Below are 17,515 nucleotides of genomic sequence, written 5' to 3'. Positions count from 1 at the left end.
TTTTAATATTATTTCTTTTCATGTTGATTGAACATATGCTTATGAAGTATTTTTGCTAACTACTTTAGAGTTAATTCGCTGTGTTGTTCGAAAACTGTCCAGTTTCCATTGTAGCCTAGAGAGTACCAAAATGGTTATATTGACTTTTGTGCACTCTTCTTGTTTTCACAGCCAAGACATGCAGTTAAACTATTATCAGTTCTTAATCAGATGCCACAGAGACATGGGCCTGATACCTTTTTCAACTTCCCTGGCTGTAGTGCTGCAGTAAGTTTTCAAACAAAATGCCACAACTTGAGGAACAAAGAAATGATTCCTCGATTGCATTTTCTATCATTTGATTTTGGAAATTCTTGAAAAGGAAACAAGAGGGGAAATACATGCTTGATTAGGATAGACCTGGTCTTCCATTGGTTTGCAAGGTAGTTATAGTGAGAAGTTTCACCTGTGAGGATGAAATGTCCAACAGCAGATTTTTGTCTGGGGAAGTTATTGCAGAAGCAACAACTGAAAATTTCAAAGAACAGTGTTATTTTACTTGACTAATGTAATTGGTATTATAAAAGGCAGAGGCTTGAGGAAAGTGAGGGATGAGCTTGTCAACGTTACCACAATTTACAGTGATAGCACAGTCATAAATTGTATTATACCTTTACTTTTTGTCTGAACTCCATTGACTGTTTCCCTAAGGCAGTGATTTCAATGCAGTCTTCCTTTGGCTTTTCTTTTTGAGATAACTTTGGACAACAAAATTGTATTCCTCTCTAAACTTTCTCAGATATTTTGTCTTCCATTCGTTGCATGAGCATTCAGAAAAAAATAAAAATAAATTCAAATATTGTGGACAAATGTATAAGTATCATTATTAAGGCAGTCAATACAAATGCTTAAAAATGTGAAATCCAGATTTGAGGTTCATTTCCATGCTTGGATGGAATGTATATGCTCACAGTAGAACCTGGAATCTTTTAAGGGAGGGGCAGTAGGGTCTTCCCTTGGGCAGTTGTGGTTGTATTTCCTTAGTACCTTAGTTTTCTTCAGGCATAAACCACCACCTCCTGTTCTTTGTGAATACAGCTACTGCTGTGCAGATTGCATCAGGGAAATAAGCTGACTGAAAAAATCACTGCTTTTCACCTGGGCTATTTTTGGCTTGATCACTTCCGTGATCTTTTTTGATACTCAGCTGCAGATGTGTCAGTAAAATGCACAGGGCAGTTCATGTAAGGAATTAATTACCGAGTTTTAAAAGAGAGGGTTTCATTTGCTACTGCTAAATTAAAACCACAGTTAACCTCTCCTAAAAGTACATGCAGCATCAAGACAGCTGATGCAGAATATGAATGTCTATAATGACACATACTGCTTTGACATTTCTGGGCTTCAGAGGCAAACCCTGATGAAATGTCTCTCTTAAATTTAATTTTGTGTCAGAGCTTAGGAAACAAAAAGAAGAGTTCTGCAGGGGAAAAATTTCAAATACTCCTCCCTGTCTGGAGAGGTGCATCAATTACAGGAACATAAAGTTTCTTGATTGAACGGCACAACAGGTGCTTTTTTTCTGTGTTGGGATATTGTTTCACATACCACTCACCACTGACTGTGTACCTGTACACCAAGTACGAACTTCCAATTTACACTTCTTGAGTAAGCACATGTTGGATTACACTATGAAGATCTGGAAAGGACACATCTTCTGAAGTGGATCGGGGTGAATACAAGCTAGATCACAGGAGGTTCCAGCTCAACATAAGGAGACACTTCTTTATGGTGAGGGTAACAGAGCACTGGAACAGGCTGCCCAGACAGGTGTGGTGTCTCCTTCTCTGGAGACTTTCAAAACCCTCCTGAGTGTGTTCCTGTGTGGCCTGCCTTAGGTGATCCTGCTTTGGCAGTGGGGTTGTACTCGATGGCCTCTAGAGGTCCCTTCCAGTCGCTAATACTCAGTGATTGAGGCAGGATAGGACCTGGTTTACTAACACTGAGTGTGTTTTCAGGAGTGATGTACAGTGCTGACATTCAGACAGAAAGAAAGCAGGTTGCTTCACAGTATCACAGTATCACTTAGGTTGGAAAGGACCTCGAGGATCATCGAGTCCAACCTGACATGTTTACTTAGCATGATAAGTATCAGATTAGCGATCTTTAAAGCCCTCTTTGGATGCATTTTCCCTGTATAAGCAAGATTACAGTGGTAGTATGAAAGAGCCAGGAGTCTCCTGAACTACTGTGCAGATCTGCTTGTGAAAGCTACTTCAGTATCCCAGCTGAAGTGCTCTTCCCAGTACTGTGTTACATCTGTACTAGTCTGTATAAGTATCACATTAGGCACTCCATTAAGAGGACTTTTCCCAGGTGTTGTTCCTCTTTGTTATCAAGAAGGTTTTTCCCTCTTTCAGGCAGGGAACTCCCTCTCAGGAGGCAAGAGTGATATCCCAAAGGAGTTCCTTAAAATGTTTTATACTGAGCAGTTAGAATGTGTGGATTTAGGGTTTTTATCTACTCAAATACTTATAATCTGAGCACATTTCTGTATCTAATTTTAAAATTCACTGAGAGTTCCCTCTTATAAAATACCCTTGCATATAAAACTAACAAAAAATCAGTCCCACTCTGTACCCTTTATGTACTTTACTATATTGATAAAGAATCCTAATGTGGTCATTTGGACTTTACTGCCAGAGACTCACGTCCCTTCTCATTTTAAGAAATGTGTAAGTTTGCTGCAGTTCTTTGTAATCTTCAATTTGAATTGGGCAGTACAAGACTTACCACTCCTGAAAAAGCATTTCCAACCATGTCTTATAAGTACCACACAGAATCACAGAGTGGTTGAGGTTAGAAGGGATCTCTGAAGGTCATCTCAGCCAGCTCCTCTATGCAGAAGTAGGTCTATCTGGAGCAGGCTGCCCAGAACTGTGTCCAGATGGCTGTTAAGCATTGCTAAGGATGGACACTTCATAACCTCTCTGGACAACCTGTGCCAGTGCTCAGTCAGTATCACTGATTGCTTTGGTAAGAATACAATACTGTCAGGGCAAGGATTCCTTAGCTAATATTTGTTATTTTAAATTGTAGTAAGAGTTTAAAGTATCTTACTAAAACTGAAAAACATCCATTAAATACCCTTAGAAATAACATGTTACTGTTGTTTATAAATTGATTTTATTTTACTTTGCATTTGTATACAACTTATGTCAAGAAGTAGTATTAAAAACTCTTACTCCTTAACTACTTTTCTTTAAAATATACCATACTACATCTGATGAAGGGAGAAAGAATTTATTAATAAGTAGTGCCTACTACAGTAATCTCTAAGTTACTGCAAACATTTAATTTCTTAATTTTTTTAAATGACTTCATTTTTCCTATAGTACTTATAGTGAGGAGAAAAAGGAATATTTTATCCTTTAGGGGTAGCACAGAAAACACTTTGTAAGTGACCTCTGAAGTTCCTCTTGTCTGATCTCCTCACTAAAAGTGCCTCCCTTCAAAGACAGATCAAATACTCAGGGCCTTGTTCTCTTGTTCTCTGAAACCTCTTCATCAGTCAGTCTATAAAAATAAAATACTGAAAAGTCAGATTTCTTCTTAGGCTATGCCTTACTATTAATGTATTTAACTGAAAATAGGGATAAAATTTTCAAGTTCTTACTTTACTAAGTGCTCATAAGAAAAAAACCCAAACCCATAGTGCACTTAAATCTCACAGAACAACCTTTTTTATACTGTAGTTTTAACACTGAATCTGTTGAACTCTGTTGAGATTAATTTAGTGTTTAAGTCTATGGATGACATGAATGCTTCCTGAAAGCTGAATTTATAGCTTAATTTCTGCAGAAGTAATTTTTCTATTTTTTTTCGCCTTAATACTGCCTGTTCATAAATTTAGTTTCATGTCCTCTGTTTGCAGTAATTATGTATTTAAACACAGAAGTGTTTTATAGATAGAAAAGGAATTTATTAATTCAGAAGCACTTTTTGAAGGGAATGTTTTTTATGTTTTTCTTTTATATTTGACTTGCTATTTCTTTTTCTTCTCTCATTCTTCCAGGCAATTGCATTGCCTCCTATTGCTAAGTGGCCTTATCAAAATGGGTTTACTCTTAACACCTGGTTTCGTATGGATCCGCTAAACAATATCAATGTAGACAAGGATAAACCCTATCTCTATTGGTAAGTAACTTATAATGCTTCAGTTACAGTTTGTTATGGCTTCCTAATAATAGTTAATATTTTTCTTTGGTTTGCATTTCTGACATGCTTTTTTCCCCCTAAAATATCTGCAGACTTTAATTGTTACTGTATGTACACACTTACAAAGTCATCTCTCATTTTTGCATTGTAATTTTTTAATTCATGGACAGTAGGTGTGCTTGTAGATAACCATAAAATGTATTGTGCTAGTTTTTAAAGGAATTTTTAAATAGATGATTTCTTAGAGCTGTAAATGGAGAATGCTGTCATATTTTTCCTCTTTGGTGTTTAAGATATTCACCTGATGCAGATACTTCAAAACCAAATCTGATACACTCAAAGCACACTGGTTACACATTATTTATAAGTAGTAGAAAGTAGATCTATGAATATAAAAGAGGCCCACTGATCCCAAAAATGGAAGCAATATTTCATAATACACTAATTGCAGGACAGTTTTAGTTTAACTAGGTTTGCAGTTGTGGTAAAAGTAGAAGTAATTGTTAAATCCCTAACAAAGTCCTCTTATATTTAGAAATTATGCTGTAATACTAAAACTGTTTATTCTTTTCATCAGTCATGAAAAACGTTTGGGTTTTTTTCACTTCAGAAATTTAATTATGTATCTGTCTCCATATGGTTATCTTAGCTGAAGAAAGAGAGGAATGAGGAAAGTAAAGATGTGATGACAGAACATGCTGTTACTTTCTTCAGCACTTCTTCATTCTTTATGTATTTGCTATTTAGTATGCTTACCTTTTCTCCTGTCCTTAAAGAATTGGACATAAGCATGATCTATGAAGTTTCGTCAGCTCAGAAAAACAGGATAGCACAAGGAGGGAAGTCACCAAAAGTAATGTTTCTTGCTTTGTAGCCACTCTGGTCCAAAGAGCAGAAGTTCTTAGTAGTCAGCTGAGAAGAGGACCAGGTGATGTGGTCTCAGGAAAGTACTTGTGCTATCAATACATAAAAATCTTAATGTGCATTTGCTTGGAAAACCAAACTAATTAATATTTTTATGGAATAAATATCTCGTTAAAAATCTAAATTGGCATCTGGGATAATGTTATACCAGGTGCTTGTTTTCTGCTAAGAACTATAGTTATTTTACCATGGAGATTTTTTTTCAAGCTGTTGCTTATATCTATTTATTAGTGTGATCTATATTTTATTTATTCTTTCAGTAATTATATGATCAAGCATGCATAGAGAAATTTAATATGATCATTTGTTTGAGAATGGGCAGCATTAGGTGGTATATTTTATTTGATAATTTGTTTTTGGCTTGGAACAGGAAAAACATACTCTGAAATTTCACAGCCCATGACATATGCTGCTTTTGTTACGGTTAGTAGTACAGAAGACCTTTAGCTTGAGTGATGAATATAATTCCTTCCATTACAATGTAATTCAGAAACAGCAATGCATTAGGTTAAAATCGCTTCAGATTGATTATTTACTTTTTTATACATATTTTTTTGCCTTGATGTAGTTCTGATGTTTGTTGTGATGTGATATTTGTCTGTGTCAGTGGGGATTCTGGTTTCATTTTAAAGTGTATTGATATAGACATTTTCTCTAGCCTATATTCATTTTGCTACAAAGTGGTATAACTTAGAATGAATAACTGTCATGTGTCCTCAGACATCTGTACTTAATAAACAGATATTTTTCTTGATTAGGTTGTTTGTTTCCTGGAACATATCAAGCAATAAACCCCGCAGAGCTGCCTTTTGAGTTATTAAAGAAACCCAAATTTCTTCTTTCAAAAGAATTCTGTGTCTCACCTGGATGTTGCAGTCTCAAGAATATATTTTTAACATATTTTTTATTAGTGACAACCATAGCATTTCCATGTTTTCTTTAAAAATATCTACTGATTTACTTGTAGTAAGAAGCTTAATATAATACCTATTTATTAGAATAAAACAGAGTAAGAAAACATTTTAAACATTTTTGAGCTTATCTTTCCCCCATGGTTGATGTGTGCTTTTCTTTGTTTTCATGTTGTGTTTTTTTTTGTTTTCCTACCAAGATAACCTCCTCTGTATTTTGTTGTTGCAACTTGAAACCTGGAGAAAAGTATACCCCCAAAACATATGGAGTTTCAGCTCATTTATTGTAGTGAATAAATGATAATCTCTTTAGTAGGCATAGCTATTTTGCTGCATGCACAGACTCTTCAAGTAAGCTTTGGGCATATTTGTGCTGGGTGATTCTCTCTGTCTCACACAAAGTTGCACACATGTATCTTTACAGTTCAGTTCTCACTTTCTTGCATTAACTTCTGTTGTGGAATATGTGTAAAACTAGGAATATTTATCAAAAGTAAGAAATAAAACATCTGTGACTTACAAGGTTGAATTTTCAAAATCTTTCATGTGAGTCATAGAAAGAAGTCAGTTTTACAAGTGTCAAATGTCAAAATTGAGACTGTGTAGAATGCCATGTAATATGCATAAGAGGAAGTGAGTATGTCATCCTCAGAAGGAAATTAGGAGCAATGGAAATACTTATAATTTTTATATAGTGGCCTAAGCCAAGCCATAATTGATAATTAAAAGCAGGAAAAATATTCAAACTAGATTACCCATTTCTTCATTAAATTCTTCTTGGTCTTGTTTCCCCAACCTGCTCTGGTCCCTCTGAATGACTACACATTTATCTGGTGTTGTCAGACACTCCTTCCAATTTTTTTTTGTAATCTTTAAGTTTCCTGAAGGTGCACTCTGTTTCACCATTCAAGTTATTAAGGAAGAAGGTGAAAAAGATCAGACCCGGTATTCACCTCTTCAGTACTTCAGTGGTTTCTGGCCTCCAGCTGAACTCATACCACTGGAAACAATGCTTTTAGTGCAGTAGTTCAGTTAGTTTTCCAACCACCTCACTGTCCACTTATGTAGCTCATTCTTCATTAGTTTTGTATTGAAAGGTCCTGCTAAAAAGTCAGGATAAATATCCACAGCTTTCCTCTCGGTCTTCCAGTCCAGTCATGTAATTGCAGAAGGCTAGTATCGAGGATGATTTCCCATTTGTAACCCCCTGCTGTAAATCCAGAAACTTTTCTTCTGGGAGAAAGCCAGTACATTGGCTTGACCATAACATGAAAACCAATGTTTAAAAATCAAGAAAGGAAGCAAAGAAATGCTCTACTGTTTTGAAATTAGTGAAATGCTAAGTGATGTTTCAAGAACTGTAAGCCAATTTGTTGGTTTTGATTTGTTTGCTTTTGGGGTTTGTTTTTTCCAATAATTTTAATTATCTCTGAGGATGATGTTGGGCAGCTGCTAAGTGATAGTCTATTAATACTTGTGTATTGGAACAGTATTATAGCTTTCTTACCAATTATGGAATGAGCATGAGAATCCTAGAAGAAAATTAGTAGCCTTTCACATGTGGTTGCTTTAACTGTCACAGTTATATTATGACACAGTATAATAATTGGTTGTTGGAAATGTTTCCTTAAAAATGAGGAGATTCTTTGCCATAAAGACAGTGAAAATTTAGGAATTTAAGGCCAGCCTTAAGCACACTTGACAGGGAAGTCTCCATCCTCTAATTTCTGCTGTAAAAAGGAGATGGGTGAATACTACTTCTAAGTAAGGTCTGAAATTAGATAAAATCAATTCCGATATTAAGCTTTGTGTGGGTGTGGGAGAATTGCCAGTGTGTCCTTGATTTTTTGGTTTGTTTGTTTTTGTTTTGCTTGTTTCATTTTTTAAGAATTGCTTTCTTTCAGACTGTGTATTTGGCCCTGTAAAAGAATTAGAGGATGAACTGGGGCTGGATTGTCGTATGTGTTGCTTTTTGTCCTTGAAACATCCAAGCACTTCCACAACCATTTAATAGAAGTCTAGCTAAAACTGATTTAAAGACAAGAAAAACAAAACCAGAAAAGCCAAAACATAAGCCATCTAGTCTTTTCAATCTTTCTCTGGAGCTAATAATAACAGGGATAATTCAGACCAGTTGCAAAAGCACATATTGGAATTCCAAAGCTAGTAGCAAAGAAACTTTCTTTTTTTTTTTCAGGAGGGAAAGAATTAATATCTTCTCAATCTTAGTACTATAATCAATTGTAAAATTGCTTGTAAAATCCTAAACTAAAGGAAATGCAACTGCTAAACAGTTTCATCAGTGGATGGAAGAATGCATATGTGCTATTGAAGTGTAATAGCATCCAGTAGCTACTTTGGGAAACTGGATGAAATAAAACATAGCTATAAGGGGAATGACCAGCTGCTATAGGAGGTACTTAAAGGCGTATAAAACCATATGGCTATTGATAGTACTGCTCTTGTCTCTGTATATTTCATCTTTGAATGTGGCAAGTTTTGCATGTGTAGATAATTGGTAGGAGAATTTCTGTGCAGTATCCTGAGACCAATCCCTAGCCTACTTTACTATTGGCAAGAAATAAAGTGTGAAGATTAGCATAATCTGTATATTATAACTTTGAGGTAAACAGAGAACATATATGAGTTTTCAGTTTCTAAACTGTTTCATTGAAATGGTAATTAATATGGGGGGAAAAAAAAAGTAAAATCTTGGCTAAGCTGTCTAGAAAACCATTCATTCTATTCCAAGAGGAAGAGCTGTGTAAGAAATGAGCTATTATTTCATTGCTTTCTTGTCTTTGTATGCTGAACTCCAAGAAGTTACATGTGGAAGGACAATTCACAGTTTAAAATTGCAGGAACAGCCCAGTTTGACCACAGTGTGACAAAATCGGCCCACTATGTGGAGTGGTTAGAAAAGGGAAACAGTTTAAACATGCAGACATTTCTTCAAGAGCCAATCTCTGATTTTGGTGTGGTTTTTTTTCAGTTTTTTGGGTTGCTTTGGGTTTTTTTTGTTGGTTTGGTTTGTTTGGGTTTTTTGGTTTTGTTTTTTACCCCTGTTCAAAGTAGTAGCTAGGATACATTTTACGCAACTTTAATGTTTTATCCAGTTAAAAAATGCTGATATTTACAATGATTGTCTGTTGATAATTTAGAGAAAAACATTTTATTTGGTGCCTCTAATGAAATTATACTATACCATGTGTCAGAACATGACTTGCTGGAACGAGTCCAGAGAAGAGCAACAAAGTTGGTGAGGGGTTTGGAACACAAGCCCTATGAGGAGAGACTGAGGGAACTGGGGTTGCTCAGCCTGGAGAAGAGGAGACTCAGGGGTGACCTTATCACTCTCTACAACTACCTGAAGGGAGGTTGTAGACAGGCAGATGATGGTCTCTTGTCCCAGGTAGCCAGTACCAGAACAAGAGGACACAGTCTCAGGCTGCGCCAGGGGAGGTTCAGATTGGATGTTAGGAAGAAGTTCTATACAGAAAGAGTGATTGCCCATTGGAATGGGCTGCCCAGGGAGGTGGTGGAGTCGCCATCATTGGAGGTGTTCAGGAGGAGACTTGATGGGGTGCTTGGTGCCATGGGTTAGCTGTTTGGGTGGGTTGGATTGGTTGATGGGTTGGACGCGATGATCTTGAAGGTCTCTTCCAACCTGGTTTGGTTTATTCTAAATAAAAGTTTATTCTAAATAGTGAATTCATCTACCTTTTTTTTTTTTTTTAATATCCTTCAGCAGCATTCTCTTAGCCAAAACCATTTTAGCTTGTAAAGTTGATGTATGTTACTGAGAAACAAATTTGGCATTGTGAGAGATGCAACAGCCTGGTGAAAAGTTCTTTGAATGACATAAAGCCCCAAGGAGGTAAATCAAAGTTTCAAATTAGCCCACAACACATTCAGTTGTTCTTATTGTATAAGATGTATTTTAAGGTTCTTAACCTTCATGTTACTGTACAAAATTCAGTATTGTGGTCATGCAGGTTATTTATGTATATGAGTAATATAGGTTATATTATGTATATGAGCAATATTCTCCCCTGAGGCTCTTCACTGTGCCTTTTATTGTGGGGTACAGCTGCCTGTGGGGTCATTGTGGAAACCAGATCATTGAAATTGTTCATCTTAGGTATAGTCTTCAAAAGACATGGGGTAATGACAGCGGTATAAATTGTCTTCACTGTTGAAGTCAATGGTGATAGTATGTATTTTTTCTCTTTGCTCTTATGTGTTAAATTTATTTAGAGAGGATTTAAAAAGCTTATTTTAAGAAGTGCCTTTTTTTGCAAGGAGGGTTATGTAGAAACCTATACAAAGGGCTGTGACAGGGGATAATGCTCCTTTCCATTGCAGCAGCTTGAGTGGTGGGAGAATTGTCTATGACATATAGAGATAGACAGAAGAATGAGGAAACCACATCTTGGATTTGGGGGAAATAGAGCTTCTGTAGCACCTTAAAAAATTGGTAAAGGAAAAGACCAAACCAAGGCATGCCTCTAGGCCAACAGACCCATCTTGATCATCAGAGGTCATGAGGTATAGTGTGCCTCAACTCATAACTGAAATCAAGACTGGGAAGCTGTATGTGCAAGGACAAATTAGGGTGGAGAATGTATCATGTTTTGACTCCTGTTTAGCCTGATCTCTCTGCTTTTCACATTTAATGGAAGTATTCTAATTAACTCTAACAAAAGTGGCTTTCTAGAATTTGAAAGTCTCTTTTTAGTGTCTCCTTGAAGAATTCCCTTAAGGGTGAGGAAGATCAGAGCTCTGGCCATCTCAGGGTCTAATTACACCCCCTATCTTGTAAGGTGTTTAATTTTTTTTTCAGAAGATTATGGTTTCTCAATTATATTTTTGAGAGGAAGAAAGAAAATCTGCTTCTCTTGTTCACTAATGTGCATACACAGATTTAACTGTAAGTTTCTGAAGATGGGAGTTAGGTCTGTAATTCTGCAGTTTTTCTGCATATTAAAATCAAGATTGGATTTGTGTAGTAGGGTAGATAAAGGATGTAAAATGTGAGCAGCTACTTAAGATGAAATCTTAACAGTTTTTTGCGTGTGTTTTCTCACCTTTTAATGTTGCAATGAAAATCCTAGTAAAACCTTTTGATTAAAATCTCACAACAATGAAGCCATTAAAAACATCATTATTATAAAAATATGACATTATTTTATAAGCCTCCTTCATTAAGGAAATGACAAAGTGTTAATTAGTATGTTGCAAGTGTATATAAAAATGTTCAAAATTAGTGTCTTTTTTTCTTACAAATCTTTTTTTTTATATATTTCAGAATTTAGACCTTGTATTTTAGCCTTTCATTATTTTTATGTCTTGATCAGTAATTACTTTTTTTAGAAGTACTAAAAGTGTTCCATGTGAATGGTAGCAGACTTCTCGGTATTGTATTTTTTTTCAGAAGGGAATAAGTAACACAGCTGTAGATATGGACTTTTAAAAAATTCTCTATGTAATTTTCTGAGTTCCTAGCAGCTAGCTTTGCCAAATGTTTATTATTAATTTCTCTTTACAGTACTTTTGATTTCAAATAGAAGTAGAGAGATGTTTGAGGTTTCTTCCAGTCAGTAGTGGAGTCCCCCAGGGATCAGTGCTGGGCCCCATCCTCTTTAACATCTTTATTGATGATCTATCAATCATTGAGTCTATCATCAGTAAATTTGCTGATGACACCAAGCTGGGGACAGGAGTTGATCTGCTAGAGGGTAGAGAGGCTTTGCAGAGAGACCTCGACAGGCGGGACAGATGGGCAGAGTCCAACGGCATGAGATTGAACACATCCAAGTGCCGGGTTCAGCACATTGGCCACAACAACCCCATGCAAGCTACAGGCTGGGGTCAGAGTGGCTGGAGAGCAGCCAGGCAGAGAGGGACCTGGGGGTGCTGGTTGATGGTAGGCTGAACATGAGCCTGCAGTGTGCCCAGGAGGGCCAATGGCATCCTGTCCTGCATTAAGAACAGTGTGGCCAGCAGGAGCAGGGAGGTCATTCTGCCCCTGTACACTGCACTGGTTAGGCCACACCTCGAGTCCTGTGTCCAGTTCTGGGCCCCTCAGTTTAGGAAGGATGTTGACTTGCTGGAATGAGTCCAGAGAAGAGCAACAAAGTTGGTGAGGGGCTTGGAACACAAGCCCTATGAGGAGAGGCTGAGGGAGCTGGGGCTGCTTAGCCTGGAGAGGAGGAGTATCAGGGATGGATGACCTTATCACTCTCTACAACTACCTGAAGGGGGGTTGTAAACAGGCAGAGCTTGGTCTCTTCTCCCAGGCAGCCAGCACCAGAACAAGAGGACACAGTCTCAGGCTGCGCCAGGGGAGGTTCAGGCTGGAGGTCAGGAGGAAGTTTTACACAGAGAGAGTGATTGCCCATTGGAATGGACTGCCCGGGGAGGTGGTGGAGTCGCCATCACTGGAGGTGTTCAGGAGGAGACTTGACAGGGTGCTTGGTTACATGGGTTAGTTGATTAGGTGGTGTTGGATGATAGGTTGGCCGCGATGATCTTGAAGGTCTCTTCCAACCTGGTCTGGTCTGGTCTGGTCTATTCTATTCTATTCTATTCTATTCTATTCTATTCTATTCTATTCTATTCTATTCTATTCTATTCTATTCTATTCTATTCTTTATATGTCTTTATGATATTTGTTACAAGAAAGCGGGCAAACCTTACTACACTCGCTCTGTTAGAATTGTAGTCCTTTATCAATTTGACAAATGAAAATAAATCCCCAACTCAGATGATTAAAACTTCATAGATCATTTGCTTAGCCAAATCATGAGTCTTGAAAAAGAAATAATTCTTGTGCATAACAACTACCTGGCATAATAATGGATTTGGAAGCTGAGGAAAAAAATCTGATAGATACAGTATTTGCTATCTAGGAATTTGTAAATAAAGAAAACTCAGAAAAATGTATTGCTTTTTAGAATGTAGCCTGGAATCAAGTAGGTGATGCAGGTTAGTAGCTCTCTTGAAAGAAATTTTGAGTAGAGAAAATAAAGAGGAAATTAACTTCACCATTGCAGGTACTTATTTATGTTTTGTGTCTTGGAAATGTAAAGTAATATTTGGACCTTTTTATTTTACAGTAATTGCCTTTTTTCCCAATTTAATTAATAATTCTTTCTTTCCAGTTTCCGCACAAGCAAAGGTGTTGGATATTCTGCTCATTTTGTTGGCAACTGCTTAATAGTTACGTCACTGAAGTCAAAAGGCAAAGGTTTCCAGCACTGTGTAAAGTATGACTTTCAGCCACGCAAGGTAAGCAAAGTGGTATTTACAATAAAGATTCGTGTTGAAAATGTGATAAAGTGCTCCTGAGAAGGGCTAAAATCTTTTTAGTGACATAGTGTTACTAATAATGTCTTATAAATAAGTAGCTTTTCTGATGGTTATGAAAGTTAGTGTCAGTTATAGACCAGAATCAATTAAGGAAAAAATGTAGCCCTTCATAAATAACATGTCAACTTAAAAAAGAAAACCAAACTACTTTATTACCTTCAGATAGAGAATAATTTGGAGTATTTGTAAAAAAGATTGGATTTTTTGAAAGGCTGTCATTCTATTTCTGAGCATTTTGTACTTTGTGGCTTTGGTGCCAGTGTCTGGAACAATCTTGCTGGCAATGCTTTGCTTTTGTTGTCTGTTTCTGGGGCATATAAGTCTCTGAACTTTCATCTGTGTCAGTGGTGTTTTGGGATTTCTCATTTTCATCATAAATCTTGATTATTTCTCTAGATCATATTAGTGTTCATTTCTATTGTATGCCTAGTGGTCCTAGGAGAACAATGATTCTGCTGGCTTCAATATTTCAGTTAGCTGACTGAAGTGTTGACTTATTCATACAGCAAAAATTATGTCTGTCATTGATAGCAGCCTTGAATGTATTTGACGGTGAAGCTCATTTTTTATGGCTTTGGAATTTGTATATTGAATTTCAGTGCTTGTTTTGTTTTGAGAACCAATCTCTTAGGGAGGGGATGCCATTGTTCACTTGTCAGCTTTATGTTCTATTATTTTCTTAGTAGGTAGTTGTGATTCAAAATCACTGCTTCTAATTCTGTTTCCTAGCTTTGAGGTAATTTGTGGGGTTTTGTTGTTTGTTTGGGTTTTTGTTTGTTTGTTTAGGTTTGTTTGTTTTTAAGTCATAGTAATGTCTTTTACCAGTGTATTATTTGGCGTATATAAAGTCTTGTAAACACACAGCTGCTGAATGTATTGAAATGAACCAATTCTGTTTTACAAATTTTGTGTAATGTTATAGCTAGAGTGGACTTTTGATGCCAGTTCAGTTTTCTTTTAAAGTAGCACATCTGAGACTACTGGGAAGCACTCAACCTAGGAACAAATGAAACTCTTCACTTTTGGATCGTGTTATTGATAACTAGCTCATCAAATCTAGATGGTCACTTTGTTACTTGTTAAGAAATAGTCTTTCATATTTTAAGACAATATTATTTTGATGATTTTTATTATGAATGACTAGTTTCCTTCATACCACCCCTGGAAAATTTTTCCACTTACTATTTTACTTGAAATAGTTAATTCTTAAATACTAGTATATCTATATTTCATATGAGTATCAGTTTCAAACAATAATCTACTGATCTGCTCAAGCAAATATAACTTCTAGTGGTGTTGGGTGATAGGTTGGACACAATGATCTTGAAGGTCTCTTCCAACCTGGTTTATTCTATTCTGCGATGAACTGGGGAAGATCATCAAGCGTACTAATGTAAAGTTTACACTACTTGGCTGTAAGCTGGGTGGCATCTTACATGGATGAGAGTTCAAACTTTTAAATACAAGAAGCATTTGGATTTATTTCTCTTTGGAATTCCTAGAGAGCCCAGATGCTGACTCTTGCTTCGTTTTGAAAAATGCAGAATACGCTTGGATATTCACCTAAAAAAACAAAACAGAAACAAAGAGGAGCAGTTAAAAAGTGGAGATCTTTGTTTGTACTGGAGAAATATATGAAAGATTAAGAGCAAACATTCCATTAGTAAAAAACAATTCCAATAAAAAGTTTAAAAATTCCTCACAATGTAGCTGAGCATAGATAAATGGCAAACTAGAGACCATTGTAAGTGTAAAGAAGTTGTTCAGAAAGTGGAGTTGTATCAAAGTGGAAAATACTTAGAAAAGTATAAGTTACAGGGATTTTTATGTGTCATAAGACAATTTCTGTTTTCCAGCACACAGAGGCAATTAAATGACTAAGGCTTTATAGGAGCCCTTGATGAATATGGTATCATAACAAAACCAGCTAAATTAATTAATTGCATCATTGTTTACTACAAGACAAGTCATTGGGGATGAGTCACAGGAAGTGTCTCAAATTGAAATGTCAGTAGAAGAGGCGTAGAAATCGATATACAAGATAGTAATTAATTGCCCAGACCTTACAGTAGGCACCTATAAGTTTCGAAGAAACTTGAATGTGGAATTTGCCAAATGTATAATTGTGGAATATAATCTAGTTCCTCAAACAAAGAGATGAAGTAGAATTACACAGCTTTTTAGAAAAAGTCTTTGCACATATATAGAATGGCCTATTCACGTGCACATTTTCTTAACAATCAGAAAGGAGCTAAAATCTAGAAAAAATAGAAAGCAAGGATTATAAAACACATAGATAAATATACCACAGCCAAAGCAATGCTGTATTGCGCTGGAAATCTTGTTTCCCACTTCTGTTGAGTTATTTGAAGCATTCTTGCTGTGCATAAGAATGGGTTTGTGAGCCAGTTAATGCATGCCATGTGGATTCCCCAAGAACACTGGACATAATATTTCTTTAAAAGTCTTAAAGAAGTTAGGGTATGATACAGTAAGAGAATTTATATTTGTTAAAATATATGGTTGGAAGAACATAAATTGAGTGAGCAAGCAGGAATCTCGGAAAGACCTTTTATTTTCCTGTCAATATTGGGTTTAACTCAGTGGAGTTTGTCATCCTTTGTTTTAGGAACTAGCTTTGAAAACCCAACTAACTTATTTTATCTAGATTGGTTCTAGTGACAAATATGATACAAAGAATACATGGGGGGGGTGTTAATACTTGAATGGCTGTAAAGAAATTACAGAATGAAGTGTAAATTTAGTTAATTCAAGTGCAAGAGGCAAAAGAGCATTTTACTGGGTTAGTTACAATAATGAGCTGGGATGAACTCTGTGTGAATGCACTTGTGTTTGTGCACATATATTTCAGTACAGAAAAGCTCAAAGTTTGTGTAGTGCTTGCTTTGTGGGTTAGAGTGGCAAGCATAGGTAGTGCTCTGACATAGCAACACTGCTAAAGGTTCAAAAAGGTTGCATCGAAGTGAGGCTTAAACTTAAAGAAACTGCATGTGCATGAATGGAGCTTAACATGGAGAATAAAAATATTATAAAAAGTAGTTTATATAATTTTCCTAAAGTTTTACATAGACACCAAAGCTCTCCCAAGGTGGCATTGCTCATTTTAGTTCCTTATAGTCTCTGTGGACAATGTTTCAACAAAAGTAAGGAACTATATACTTCCAAATGAATGACTCATCTATTAAGCTTAAGCTACACACAGAAATGGTCTTACAAACTGATGTGTTGTCAGAAATGCTCTTGAAGTGCTGCTAAACAAAAATCACAGCTGGAAGAAAATGGGTAAAACTTGGGGCTTAGGATTGTCAGTTGATTTGTGTTACAAAAGCATCAATGGAAATACCACAGAATCACAGAATGATAGTGCTTGGAAGAGACCTCTGGGGATCCAACCCCCCTGCCAAAGTACTTTCATCAATATCAGGTTGCACAGGATGGTGTCCAAGCAGGTTCTGAATGACTTCAGTGATGGAGACTCCATCAACTCTCTGGGCAGCCTGTTTCAGTGCTCTCACAGTAACGTTCCTCCGCATGTTTACTTTGAGTAAATTCTGACATGAGTGGATCGTTATAAAAGGTGCGACTTGCTGTTGGGATGAAAGTATTTTTGTCACTTAGTAGAAATTATTGATAAATTAACCTTTGAAGAAAAGAGGATTATGGATTTATTTTTTTTTTTCCTTCTAAGAGATATATTTAAGGTGGTGTGGAAGCTTTGGAAAAGAAATGCTGATGAAAGCAGAGCTCTAGTCATGTGGTTTGCACTTAATTTCTGATTAGCATAGTCACAAGTTAAGTCTCTAGACTTGTGTGTGTTCCTTTCTAAAATAGAATCTGCTTACAAAATGGGGAACAACTGTCTTATTGAGTTGTGGGTTTGCTTTTTGAATTTTTTGGGGGGAGGGGACAGTAGCCTACACAAAATGCTTGGTTAATAGTTGCTTGCAAAATGTAAATTTGACTTCAGAAGCCAAAGCTGTATGAGCATGTCCTTAATCTAATATCACCTGAGAATTTGGTTTACCTGGATATGCAAGAAGTGAGATACTCCTACATACTGTTATATGATTAATAGTGGTTATTCTCCCTTC

General features: G+C 36.4%; 1 protein-coding gene across 11 annotated transcripts in view; it reads left to right on the top strand.

Moving 5' to 3' along the window:
* NBEA (neurobeachin) overlaps window positions 1-17,515 on the top strand; it is a 505,074-nt gene that overhangs the window by 98,626 nt on the left and 388,933 nt on the right. For all 11 annotated transcript variants that reach the window (XM_068142943.1, XM_068142938.1, XM_068142931.1 and 8 more), the window contains exons 4-6: window positions 172-267; window positions 4,055-4,176; window positions 13,196-13,322. In XM_068142943.1, coding sequence (XP_067999044.1) covers window positions 172-267; window positions 4,055-4,176; window positions 13,196-13,322 — 345 coding nt within the window. The remainder of the gene's footprint in view (window positions 1-171; window positions 268-4,054; window positions 4,177-13,195; window positions 13,323-17,515) is intronic.

The sequence above is a fragment of the Melanerpes formicivorus genome, unplaced genomic scaffold, assembly GCF_026170545.1.
Source record: "Melanerpes formicivorus ecotype bairdi unplaced genomic scaffold, bMelFor1.0.p_v2 SCAF_1, whole genome shotgun sequence".
Lineage (NCBI taxonomy): Eukaryota > Metazoa > Chordata > Aves > Piciformes > Picidae > Melanerpes > Melanerpes formicivorus.
This window is presented reverse-complemented; position numbering and strand designations above follow the sequence as displayed.